The following is a 14094-nucleotide window of genomic DNA, read 5'->3' as shown; positions in this document are numbered from 1 at the left end:
GAGGTTGAGGGATGGGGAGGTGCTGTTAAAGAAGCTTTCGAGAGTTACCGCAGTGCATCTAGTAGATGGTACACACTGCAGCCACAGTGTGCCAGTGGTAGAGGGAGTGAATGTTTAGGGTGATAGATGGCATGCCAATCAAGATGGCTTTGGGCAGGTGTCCTTGCCACCTGCAGTGCAAATACCAGTAGATCAGCTCCTGGCAAATCCAGTGTGTATAACTGACCTGGGGGATTTTAACTGCCCATTTTCCTCCAGGAAGGCAGTGTTAAAATCATCTCTATGGCAGCAGGTTACAGAGCCCCCACTGAACTTATACCCCAAAATATTCCCGGTCTTTTTAGTTGCAGTGTTTTCCCATTATTTTCTGCTTTATTAGAAACATAAAGGTCTGCTTTTTTACTGTACAATTTGCATCCTTACCTTTACTCAACAGATGCTCATGACGTTTTTCATCGAACAGTGATGTGAGTACTTCCTTTTGTCTGTTAAATTCCGACAGCATGTCTTCCTTCTCCTCAAATACAGGCTTTGACTTTTGTAAAACAAAAAGATTGTACAGTAGTTTACCATTTGAAGATTTAATATGCTTTATACTTTTTAAAATGGATTTCTCTTCTAATATTTGCAAATATAATTTTATTAATTATGGCACTTCATATAAAATCAAAGCATCACAAAAGACTGTTAAACTTTAATCTGATTTTTAAATGCAATTACTCATGATATTCCATATTTATCCTATCACAAATTCATTTTTATTAGTATTAGAATGCAGAACTCCTTTCCACAGTTTCAATTGTATGTTAGTGTCCATTTGTGTTCATTTGTGTTCATTTATACAGAATGCTTTTCCAAGAAATATTACACAAATTGCACTTTGCTTTATCGACAAGTACATAAATATACATTGCTGGTTTCAACTTGATGGTGATGGCTACCTGGATATCTGCATATTCTTCCCTCAGTTCTCTTTCAATGTTGGTTTTCAGTTTGCCCCAGAAATCAAAACCATCAGGTTCAAGTCCAGGGGTTCTCTCCAACCATTTCTTAAAAAAAAATCAAAGATAAAATATTAAAATATAATCATGATTGAAAATAAGTATAGCAACATGAGTGATTTCCCTCTCCCACCCTTAGCACTAATGATTAACGAGCCCTTCTCACCCGCCCCCAGAAGTAGGGGGTAACTCTCACCGACCCTCTGGAATAATGAATAATGAACAAAATGGATCAGTTGTGACTCAGTTGGTAGCACTCTTGTCTCTGAGTCAGAAGGTTGTGGGTTTGAGTACCACTCCAGCAACTTGAGCACAAAAATCTAGGCTGACACTCTGGTGACTGACTCTGCACTGACAGAGGTGCTGTGTTTTGGATGGATCTGTGAATCCGTTGGCTAGGATCACGGCTTGCATGTTGTCGTGGAGCAGGCGGAGGATGATGACAACCTTTTGGGGGCAGCTGAAACAGAGGAGGACGCTCCATAGTCCCTCACAGTTAACAGTGTCAAAGGCCTTTGTAAGGTCAAAGAAGGCCATGTACAGGGGTTGGTGTTTTTCCTTGCATTTCTCTTGCAGTTGTGAAGAACATGTCCATTGTACCCCGTAGCATACGCAATCCGCACTGTGACTCTGAGGAGGAGCTCCTCAGCCACAGAGAGAAGACGGTTGAGGAGGATTCTAGCAATGACTTTCCCAATGGCCGACAACAGGAAGATTCCTCTGTAGTTGCCGCAGTCGGACGTGTCCCCTTTTTTAAAGATGGTCACGATCATGGCATCTCTGAGATCACCAGGCATGCACTCCTCCTTCCAGATGAGAGAGATGAGGTCATGCATTCAAGCTAATAGTGCCTCTCCACCATACTTTATGCCTCAGTGGGGATTCCATCTGCTCCTGATGCCTTGTAGTTCTTGAGCTGATGGATGGCCTTTTCTACCTCATGCAGTGCTGGGATTTTACTGAGGTAGTGGTGAGTAGCATGTTGCGGGATGGAGTCGTGGACACTCGTGTCAAAGGCTGAGTCTCAATTAAGGAGATCTTCAAAGTGCTCCTTCCAGCGGGACCTGACTGCCTCGGTGTCCTTGATGAGTGTTTCTCCGTTCTTGGCCAGCAGTGAGCTATGGCCTTGGGAGCTTGGGCCGTAGGTGGACTTGACTGCGGTGAAGAATCCTCACACATTATGGCTGTCGGTTAGTTGCTGAATCTCCTGTGCTTTCTCCATCCACCATCAGGCAAATGGAGAGTATTCCATCACACTCCTCACTTGTACCTTATAGATGGTGGAAAGGCTTTGGGGAGTCAGGAGGTGAGACACTTGCCGCAGAATACCCAGCTTCTGAACTGCTCTTGTTGCCTCATATTTATGTGGCTGGTCCAGTTGAGTTTCTGGTCAATGGTGACAGCCAGGATGTTGATGGTGGGGAATTCAGTGATGATAATGCCGTTGAATGTCAAGGGACGGTGGTTAGACTCTCATTTGTTGGAGATGGTCATTGTCTAGCACTTGTGTGGCGCGAATGTTACTTGCCACATCAGCCCAAGCCTGAATGTCATCCAAGTCTTCCTACATGCGAGCATGGACTGTTTCATTATCTGAGGAGTTGTGAATGGCACCGAACATTGCCTTCATCAGCGAACATCCCACTTCTGATCTGATGATGGAGGAAATGTTATTGCTGAAACAGCTGAAGATATTTGGGCCGAGAACACTGTCCTGAGGAACTCCTGCAGTGATGTCCTCGGGCTGTGATGACAGACCTCCAACCACCACAATCATATTCCTTTGTGCTAGGTATGACTCCAGCCAGTGGAGAGTTTTCCCCCTGATTCCCATTGACTTCAGTTTTACTAGGGCTACTTGATGCCATACTCCATCAAATGCTGCCTTGCTGTCGAGGGCAGTCACTCTCACCTGACCTCTGGAATTCAACTCTTTTGTCCATATTTGGACCAAGTCTGTAATGAGGTCTGGAGCCGAGTGGTCTTGGCAGAACCCAAACAGAGCATCGGTGAGCAGGTTATTGGTGAGTAAGTGCTGCTTGATAGCAGTGTCAACGACACCTTCAATCATTTTGATGATGATTGAATGTAGACTGATGGGGCGGTATTTGGCCAGATTGAATTTCTCCTGCTTTTTTTGGATGGGACATACCTGGGCAGTTTTCTACATTGTCAGATAGATGCTAGTGTTGTAGCTGTGCTGGAACAGCTTGGCTAGAGGTGCAGCTAGTTCTGGAGCATAAGTCTTCAGCACGACAGCCAGGATGTTGTCGGGGCCCATAACCTTGGCTGTATCTGGTGCGCGCAACTGTTTCTTGATATCAGGCGGAGTGAATCGGATGGTTGAAGACTGGCTTCTGTGATGGTCAGGACCTCAGAAGGAAGCCAATATTGGTCATCTACTCAGCACTTCTGGTTGAAGATGGTTGCAAACGCTTCAGCCTTGTCTTTTGCACTCAGGTGTTGGGCTCCGCCATCATTGAAGATGCTCATGGAGCCTCCTCCTCCTGTTAGTTGTTTAACGGTCCACCACCCTTCACGACTGGATGTGGCAGGACTGCAGAGCTTTGATCTGATCCGTTGATTGTGGGATCACTTAGCCCTGTCTATAGCATGCTGCTTTCACTTATTAGCAGGCATGTAGTTCTGTGTTGCAGCTTCCCCATGTTGGCAACTCATTTTTAGGTACATCTGGTGCTATTCCTGGCATGCTCTTCTACACTCCTCATTGAACCTCCGGCTTGATGGTAATGGTAGAGTGAGAGATATGTGGGCCATGAGGTTACAGATTATGGTGGAAAACAATTCTGTTGCTGCTGATGGCCCACAGCGCCTCATGGATGCCTAGTTTGGAGCTTCTGCATCTGTTCTGAATCTATCCCATTTGGTACAGTGGTAGTGCCACACATTGTGGAGGGTGTTCTCAATGTGAAGATGGGACTTTGGCTCCACAACTATTGTGCGGTGGCCACTGCTACCAATTCTGTCATGGACAGATGCACCTGTGAGATGTAGATTGGTGAGGAAGAGGTCAAATAGGTTTTTCCCCTCGCATTGGTTCTCTCAACACCAGTTTAGCAGCTGTGTCCTTTAGGACTTGGCCAATTCAGTCAGTCATTGAAGTCCCCCAACCAGAGTACATTCTGTATCCTTGCTACTTTCAATGCTTCTTTCAAGTGGTGTTCAACATGGAGGAGTACTGATTTATCAGCTGCGGGAGGGCCGTAGGTGGTAATCAGCAGGAGGTTCCCTTGCCCATGCTTGACCTGAAGCCATAAGACTTCATAGGGTCCTGAGTCAATGTTGAGGACTCTCAGGTCCACTCCCTCCTGACTGTATACCACTGTGCTGCCACCTCTGGTGGGTCTGTCCTGCTGGTGGGATAGGACATACCTAGAGATGGCGATGGCGGAGTTTGGGACAGTTGCTGAATGGTATGATTCTTTGAGTATGACTATGTCTGGCTGTTACTCCCCCACTTTTGGCACAAGTTTCCAGATGTAGGTGAGGAGGACTTTGCAGGGTTGATTGGATTGATTGTGCCATTGTCATGTTCATAGCTGGTGCCGAGGTCGATGCCAGGTGGGCCATTTGGTTTTATTCTTCTTATTATTTTGCTATTTCAGAGGGCAGTTAAGTGTCAACAACATTGCTGTGGGTCTGGAGTCACATATAGGCCAGGCTAGGTAAGGATGGCAGATTTCCTTCCCTAAAGGACATTAGTGAAACAGGTGGCTTTTTATGACAATCCGGTAGTTTCATGGTCACCATTGCTAATGCTGGCTTATTCCAGATTTATTTAATAAACTGAATTTACATGTAAATGTAGTGTGAATTGGTTAACGTACTTCATGGACTTCAACCTATGACCATTATCAACTTTTGTTACTGAACTTTCAGATAAATCTTGACTATTGGTGCTTTGTTTTACTGATCAAACAAGCCCATTAAAGTTGTGCTTCTATTGTTATATTCTAAAAAGTTTACCAAGGGGTGGTGAAATAAAATGTTAGTTAAGATAAATTATAATCAAAGCTTTGACAAATGTATACTGTTTCTCACATATAGGAAGATGTTTCAAAATGTTTGACAGTGAGAAAGAAATACAGTAGGGTCAATTTTAACACATCCCGCCCAGCAGGAATACGGGGCATTTTAAATTGCATGCTATGGCTTACTGTTCTGTTCCACTGTAAACACTCTGGCCACCATTTTAACTGCTCACTGCGTTAAAATGCTCAGCCTTAGTAAGATGGCTGAGCTGCCCACTAGACAGAACCTTTCTGAATTTATAAAAATTGGCATCCTATTACTTCAATGGAATCCCAATTTCATTTTAACCTGGGTCTAGCTTGTTTCCAACTGCCCTGTTCTTGCTCGGGGTGGTGAATTTTGAAGTCAACTCACGTGGACACAGGGATTAAGTAGAGTTTTGAGGTATGGAGTGATGGGACTGCTAGGATCTTGTGCCAGTGAGAATGCGGACTTACAGTAATTTTGATGGTTTGTGGAGAGCTGTGCAGGTTAGCAAAGGGTTTTGGGATGTTAAGCCCCTTGCTATTAATTTGATAACCAATAGAAAGAGAATTTTAACTCCCCAAGATGGGTGGGCTTGGGTCTAATGCAATGTCTAAATGATAAAAATCTCATATCCAAAACCAACCCGCCTCAAACCTTCCCACTTCTGGTTTTAATGGAGGCGTGATGAGGGGCATGTTATGAAATGATGTGTGTATCGTCCCAGTACCGTAAATGTAATGTAAGCACTATGCCACACCACAGAGGGCACTGTGGTGGGAAACCTGGTAGTACCTGCAACAAGGGCTATATAAGGCTGACCACCACACCTGAGAGGCACTCTGGAGCTGAACAATAAAGGACGAAGGTCCAGCAGTTAGATTTACACCAGACCGTTTGGAGTCAGTGATTTGTGTGCTACATACACCACAGGGCAGGCAGGCAGCCTGCTCCCAGGTGGTGGATGGCTCATTTAAATAGTTTAATGAGGCCTCAGATTGTACCACCATGTTAAATTTTAATTCGTCCCGTCGTGTTTTCTGGGCCTTGGGAAACACGGAAGCTAAAGAGAGGTGAGGACTGCTAGATACATCAATGCTTATGGGCCAGGAGGAGCAAGAGTGCTTCTTCCCTTACCCACTAAACTGCCTTGAACCACTCCTGTGATCATCGTATCCCCACCCCACCCCCCCCCAATCGCTTGGACACCCTCACACCCCTGAGCCACAATGTTCCCCGAACCACAATCTCCCACTGAACTGGCCTTCCCAATCTCCCTCCATCACCCCTTCCCCCGCACTCGTCTTTCCGATCCCGCCCTCCCTTCTCTGCGCTACACGGCTATAGCCTGCGATCTCCCTCCAACACTTCCAATCTCCCCTTAGCCTTTTCTACCTCCTTCGTCCTTTCCAATAGCCACCTAGCCTTTCCAAGCTCCGCCCCATCCCTGGCCTTTCCCATTCCCCCCCGCCCCCGCTCCCCCATGGCCTTTCCCATCTCCACACACCCCCCACACTGGCCTTTCCAATCTCCCTCCCTGGCCTTTCCAATCTCCCCCCGGCCTTTCTAATCCCCCCCCTCCCCGGCCTTTCCAATCTCCCTCTGGAGTTTCTGATCTCCCCCCTGGCCTTTCCAATCTACCCCAGCCTTTTCGATCTCCCCCTGGAATTTCTGATCTCCCCACTGGCCTTTACAATCTCACCTTGGCCATTCCGATCTCCTTTTCCCAGCCTTGCTGATCTCCACCTTGGCCTTTCCAATCTCTGCATTCCCCTCTCCCCCCAGCCTTTGTGTTTTCAGCTCCGGCCTTTCCGTCTTCCCTACCACATCCTTTCCAAACTCCATCCCCAGCCTTTCTGATCTCCCACCTCTCCAGCCTCCAATCTCCCTGCCACCCTGACCTTTCTAATCTCCACTGCCCCTCTGGCCTTTCCAATCTACCCCACTCTTCAGCCTCCGTTCACACCGCTGCACCCCCCCAGTCCGCCCCTCACACCCTGCAAAACCTATGCGCCCGATAGCCTCTTAATCTGACCAGCTGGGAAATGGAGACTGAGGGGATGCAATTGCCCCCCGCCCGGAATGAGGTGCAAGCACCTCGTTTCAATGGTTTTTACTGCAGCTGTGGTTGAGGTCACCTCTTGAGTGAAATTCTGCTCTTTGTTGTTTTTTTAAATTCGGATCCTGAAGTCGCTCTTAATGGGGGCCGTGACTACATGAGAGGGGTGGATACACAGCAGTGGCAACACCTGAGGGGTGGAAGTTGGGGGTGGTGCGGAGTGACCGCTGTGACTTAAAGGGGAGAGCCTTCGCGATTTTAAAACTTCGGCCCAATGGGCCACGAGGGAGGGTTTCGGCTGGGCCAGAGGGGGTGCCAGGCTGCCTGATGGTGGCCCAGCTGGACCCGGGGGCATAATTGTCGGGCTGACATGGCAGTCCATAAATATCGGGGCCAATCTTTCACTATTTATTCTTAAGAAGCTTTAGTAATCATGAAACCTATTTAAATTGGCCCGTAACCTTCTATTTCCCACTGAAAAAGGGGAAAACTTTTCAAGCCTTATCCATCCGTAGAACTTCTCACTCATGAAATCATTTCAGTTCATCTTCTTTAAATTAAAGGTGCTGTATAAATATAAGTTGTTGTTTTTGCAGCATTTTGTTCGCTATGCTATTAACGACTCATCTCCAGTGACTGCAACTAAAAATCTCTGGCTAATGTCATTAAGTTAATGTAGAACTGAATGAGTGCTGCACTGTCGGAGGTGCCATCTTTCAGATAAGATATTAAATTGAGGCTCCATCTGCCCTGTCAAATGGATGTAAAAGATCCTATTTCACTCCTTAGAGGAATAGCAGTGGAGTTATTCCTGGTGACCTGGCCAATATTTACCCCTCACCAACATTGCTAAAATATACAGGGGGTGAAATTGCCCCTTGTTTGCACCCTGTTAGTGCCTCTGGCGTAAGGCAGTTTTAGCCTGGGGGAGGGGAGCACTACCGCCTCCTGGAACATTGCCCCAGAGGTTCGGGAGGGGCTGCGCCCCGGACCGCCGTGCAACTGGTGATGACGTCAGCGCCGACTCCTGGAGTGGGCGGATGTCAACGGCAGCTTCGCAGATCGTGATGCTGGCAGACATCCGCTCCCGAGGTGCAGTTTAAAGGGGAGGCCTGCAGCGCCCCGGGCCGCCATCTTTGTTGGTCGGCCAACTCTTGGGTCAGCCCAACCATGGCGGCCCTAGCATGGTCCGGGCCGCCATCGTGCTGGGTGTCACGCTGCTGGCCCGGTCTCATGCTGCCCTGGTGATCTAGTGGTGGTCACCAAAGGGCCGTGCAGTGTGCACAGCAGACCTTCCCTCAGCAATGCGCTACCACCCCGGGACCGCCCCCAAAGGAAGCAAAGCGCTGGAGACAGCGCTCCACTTCTTTTGAGGAGCGATAGGCCCAATTCCGCGTCAGGGATGGGACCTCCGAGCCGGGCAATAAAATTCCCGGCCACGGAGGGTTATTGCTCCCAATCGGGGTGTGGGGCAATTTCGCCTCCATAATTTGGTCATTATCACATTGCTGCTGGTGGGACCTTGCTGTGCACAAATTGGCTGCCGAGTTTCCTATCATCATCAGCATCATCATAGGCCATCCCTCAGAATCAAGGAAGACTTGCTTTCACTCTTAGCATGAGTTCTTAGGTGGCTGTAAGGTCCAATACGAGAATCACAGTCTCTGTCACAGGTGGGACAGATAGTCGTTGAGAGAAAAAGTGGGCAGGGAGCCTGGTTTGCTGCACGCTCCTTCCACTGTCTGCGCTTGTTTCTGCATGCTCTAGGTGACAATACTCGAGGAGCTCAGTGCCCTCTCGAATGCACCTTCTCCACTTAGAGCGGTCTATCAGGGAGGCTTTGAGGATGTTCTTATAATGTTTCCTCTGCCCGCCTTTGGCTTGTTTGGCGTGGACGAGTTCCGAGTAGAGCGCTTGCTTTGGGAGTCTCGTGTCTGACATGCGAACTATGTGGCCTGGCCAGTGGAACTGATCAAGTGTGGTCAGTGCGTCAATGCTGGGGATGTAACATTTGTGCGTCTATCTTCCCAGGGGATTTGCAGGATCTTGCGGAGACATCGCTGGTGGTATTTCTCCAGCGACTTGAGCTGTCTACTGTACATGGTCCACGTCTCTGAGCCATACAGGACGGCGGGTATTACTATGGCCTTGTAGACCATGAGCTTGGTGACAGTTTTGAGGGACTGGTCTTCAAATACTCTTTTCCTCAGGCGACCGAAGGCAGCACTGGTGCACTGGAGGCGGTGTTGGATCTCGTCGTTAATGCTGCTCTTGTTGATAGGAGGCCCCCAAGATAGAGGAAGTGGTCCACGTTTTCCAGGGCCACGCCGTGGATCTTGATGTCTGGGGGGCAGTGCTATGCGGCGAGGACAGGCTGGTGGAGGACCTTTGTCTTACTAATGTTTAGCGTAAGGCCCATGCTTTCATCCACTTTGTCGACTCTGTCCTGGAGTTCAGCCTACATTACAACACTGACAACATTTCAAAAGTACTTCACTGGCTATAAAGTGATAAATAGAAATGACGTACATCGTGAAGCATATAAATATGCTAATTAGATACTAAGAGCATAATTATATGCTTCACGATGACAAAGACAGCATCGTGGATTGGGAGGAATCATGGCAGATGAAGTTCAATGCGGAGAAGTATGAAGTGATCCATTTTGGAAGGACTAATATGGAAAGATAGTATACTATAAATGGCATGATTTTGAAAAGAGTAGCTGAGCAGAAAGGTGTCCATATACACTGGAGTTTAGAAGCATGAGAGGGAATCTCATAGAAACGTATAAAATTCTGACAGGACTGGACAGGTTAGATGCAGGAAGAATGTTCCCGATGTTGGGGAAGTCCAGACCCAGGGGACATAGTCTAAGGATAAGGGGTAAGCCATTTAGGACTGAGATGAGGAGAAACTTCTTCACTCAGAGAGTTGTTAACCTGTGGAATTCCCTACCGCAGAGAGTTGTTGATGCCAGTTCATTGGATATATTCAAGAGGGAGTTAGGTATGGCCCTTATGGTTAAACGGATCAAGGGGTATGGAGAGAAAGCAGGAAAGGGGTACTGAGGTGAATGATCAGCCATGATCTTATTGAATGGTGGTGCAGGCTCGAAGGGCCAAATGGCCTACTCCTGCACCTATTTTCTATGTTTCTATACATAAATCCTTAAAGGTGGCAGGGCAAATTGATCAGGTAGTTAAAAAAGCACATGGGTTACTTGGTTTATAAATAGAGGCATAGGGCTAAAAATTCAAGGGATTTACGTCACGCGTTACCGTCAAGATGTAGCGAAAAGAGGGCTGCTGCCGCTCTTTCGCCCGTGGCACCTGCCATATTCCAAGGCCCAGTAACACCGACTTAACGTCACTTCAGCAAACTTGGACCTTAGCACTGTCAGGACCTCTTAAAGAGAGACACACATCTTTCAGGTAAGTTTGCATTTAAGCTTTTGTTTGGACTGAATATTTTTGAAGTAGTGGCATGCTGCAATACATGTTAAAAGTTTGAAAAGATTGAAAATGATGCAAATACTCAGCAGGTCAGCCAACATCCGTGGAGTGAGAAACAGAGTTCACATCTCAGGTCGAGATGTTGACTCACCTACTGAGTATTTCCAGAATTTTATGCTATCATTTTAGATTTACAGCATCCGCTTGCAGAGGGAAGAGGAAGAAGCAGAAGGAAGATTGCAATCCATACAACCCCTTTCTGGCCGGGATATCTGGGATGGAATCATCGCCTGCGATCCTAGTGACCACAACTCCAATTCCGCTTTAACATTTTGTCCCAAATCTTACCTTGCCTCTGTTACTGACCATCACAGTATTGGTCACAATGCTAAAATAAAAGACACAACAAAGCAAACTTTCCAATTCAACTTTATACATTTATCCATCCAATATGACATCAAGAAATCAACTCATCACCCTTATGCATTCCTTTAGTGACTGTCTCGTGTGTGTCTTTGCTTATCCTACTAATGTCACACAGTTCCACCCCAATGGCTGCAGCATGGTTGGTGGAAGGCTGCTGACATTCAGTGGGGGATCACTGCAAATGGCCTTGCTGGTTGACCTTGAGGAGCTGGTGGCTTGGCTTGTGAAATTGAATGATGATGTTTCTTCTTCTTCTTCTTCTTGTTCTTCTTCTTCTTCTTCACTCTCCTTTCCCTCTTCTTGGCCAACCACTGGTTGGGCAGACTGCACTGCTTGGGTGTGAGAAATGAGGAAGGCCCAAGGGGAGAGTTGTGGTGAGGGGAGGGCGGAAAGGCAAGTTGTGCATAAGGAGGAGGCTAAAGTATGAGGATACCAGAAAATTGTATCCTTTCTGCCCCACCATTGGTCATGCCCTACCAAGAATGGCCTGCACCCTCTCCAAGGGAGTGAGGTAGGAGATGTGCCTCGTGATTGGTACAGATTGTTGGTAGGTGAATGATGGGCGGGGCGTGGGGGGTTGGTGGGGAGTCGTGCATTGAGCAGTGTGAGACTAATGATTCAGTTGATAGGAGATGGCATTTGATGGTGCATTCACTGACCTTGACAAGTGGTCTGAGGTCATGAAGCTTCAGGAGCCAAGTGGTGGGGACGGTACTACTGGCAGTGACAGCCTTGGTAATGTGGTCCCACCTCGTTCTTTCTGGAAAGCCTCCTGGCCCCTTTGGGTAAAGGGCCTCTCTTACAGTGTTGACCCCCTGCACAAAGCTGGAGTGCTGCGTGTGAGATCCTGGGTGCCCCTTCCCTAGCTTGCTGAGTCATTTGTGTTAGTGCTGAAGCACATTTCTCATTTTTTGAGGTGTGGAAAGGATTTCAGTTTTAAGAGCTGAAGATACCCATTTGGGACTTTTTAATGTTAATTTTTTTTAAAGGCAATAAGAGCTAGAAACTACAATTTGTTTCTTCATTTTTATTTTTCAGTTCAGAAGGCATTGCCCTTTTAATATATAGCCCTTTAATGTTCCACAATGCCTAATGAACTCATAGCCTCAATTCCAGAGGCTGTTGGAAGATGGAATGCTGCTTCTGGTTGCGAACTTCGCTACCGATGCCTGCATTAACATCACCAGGAGGGCATTACATGAGGATTTAGTGCTGGGCTAAGTATCTTTCGTCCCCAGCCCAAATTTTTCTCTCCTACTGCTGTGACCAATTTTAGCGACCATTAACCCAAGGCCACAGTGCCACGGTGCCACCAGCAACTTCTGTGGTGGCCATAAATTTCTAGACCATGGAATATAAAAGCAAAAAGCTCATACTACAACTTTATAAAACACTGGGTAGGCCCCAACTGGAGTATTTCTGGACACCACACTTCAGGATAGATGTAAATGCATTAGAAAGGGTACAGAGGAGGTTTACCAGGAGGTTACCAGGAACGAGGGTCTTCAGTTATGAGGAGGTTGGAAAAATTAGGACTGTTCTCCTTGGAACAGAGAAGGTGACCTAATAGAGGTTTTTAAGATGATAATAGGTTTTGATAGAATAGATAGAGAAAAACGATTCTCTCGTAAGTGGGTCAATAAGCAGAGGTCATACATTTAGAATCATTGGCAAAAGTTCTAGAGGGGAGAGGAGAAGAATTGTTGTCACTCAGAGCATCAAACTTATAGGTTTACAGATAAAAGGCGCGAGGAAAGGGGGTGGCGGGGGGAGCATTAACCATGACTGCTCTTTTAAAGAGTCAGCGCTGGCACGATGGTCCGATTTTAAAAAAATTCGCCCATGGTATGTGGACGTCGCTGGCAAGACCAGCATTTATTACCAGTAGTGTCACCCCCAGCACTTGGTCTCCTTCTGTGCTGTAAATTCCTATGATTCTATGAAGTGCTCTGGTGCATCTGGAGGTTATGAAAGGCATTATATAAATGTGAGTTCTTTCTTTTCTTCCTTTAAAAATTGAATTCCCAATTTTTCTTCCACACTTTTGGTAGCATTTTGCTCCCTATACTATCAATGATTCCTCTCTACTGACTGCAAATGAAAAGTTGCTTACTAATGTAATTAAATTAATACAGTACTGAAGGAGTACTGAGAAGAGAAAATAATGTTCCTTCAATAGAACACCTGCCTTATACACAAGACATCAATACAACATAACTTGTTTCAGACTCCCACACGGAAGGGAATATGCTCCAAACTGTAATATATTTATGTGGCTGAGGCAGCATATCAGAGAGGCTCTCCAATTCCAATCTTGAATGCTTATTGATATATAATTTGTCTTATCTGTCACTTTGCAGAGAAAATCTGTAACATCATTGAATATTGTCTGAATCTCAATGTTGAGTACCTCTACCAGTTGTAAGAGTGTTGGTTCCAGCTCAGATCGAAGCAGTAACTCATTGTCCTTCCCTATGAAGTTGTCTCTATAGTGCTTTCTGTTGTAAGGAACTCGTAGACTCTCTGGAACTCCAATTTTATTCTCCAAAAGGCGAAATTGCAGGCTCTGAAATCCAGATGCCGGTACTAAATAATTCCTTTAAAAAAAAAAGCATTATAAATAGCATGAAATTTACTGCAAACTGCATTGTTTGTTCATATATTATATATAAAATAAACCATCATGTTGGCTTACTATTAGCTTTGTCTGTGTATTCATCAGTCACCTTCTGGATAATAGGAAAATTGCCAGTGGGGCACATGTAAGATTAGCCTTTCCAGTATACACAATGAGGGGTTTCATTGTACAACCACTGGGTCATGCTATCATTTGACTAGATATTGGATTCGATAGTACTCTTTAGATCATAGGATACCTAGTGCAGATCGAGAATTTATAACACATTACATGGTTACACTTAATGCCTTCTGAAATGGCCTAACAAGCTACTCAGTGTAAAATCAATTGCTATTAAGAAGGCCCACCACCACCTTCTCTGATCAATTAAGGATAGACAATAAATGTCATCTTGCCAGCATCGTCCACATCCTGTGAACAAATAATCTAATAAAAACAAATTAGTATTGGGTAATGTCCATAGAAGGAGGAAAGATTAGAGCACAAGAACATAAGAAA

The 14094-nt window shown here is 46.1% G+C and overlaps 1 protein-coding gene across 1 annotated transcript in view; it reads right to left on the bottom strand.

The window, feature by feature from the left end:
* The window catches only part of LOC139234196 (tryptophan 2,3-dioxygenase-like), a 90945-nt gene that overhangs the window by 42707 nt on the left and 34144 nt on the right, over positions 1–14094 (bottom strand). Inside the window, exons 6-8 of the mRNA XM_070865242.1 lie at positions 13369–13555; positions 942–1049; positions 424–535 (exon numbers count right to left, since the gene is read on the bottom strand). Coding sequence (XP_070721343.1) covers positions 424–535; positions 942–1049; positions 13369–13555 — 407 coding nt within the window. The remainder of the gene's footprint in view (positions 1–423; positions 536–941; positions 1050–13368; positions 13556–14094) is intronic.

Source organism: Pristiophorus japonicus, chromosome 2, assembly GCF_044704955.1.
Source record: "Pristiophorus japonicus isolate sPriJap1 chromosome 2, sPriJap1.hap1, whole genome shotgun sequence".
Lineage (NCBI taxonomy): Eukaryota > Metazoa > Chordata > Chondrichthyes > Pristiophoridae > Pristiophorus > Pristiophorus japonicus.
The sequence above is the reverse complement of the archived record's forward strand: the minus strand, read 5'-3'. Positions and strand labels throughout refer to the sequence as shown.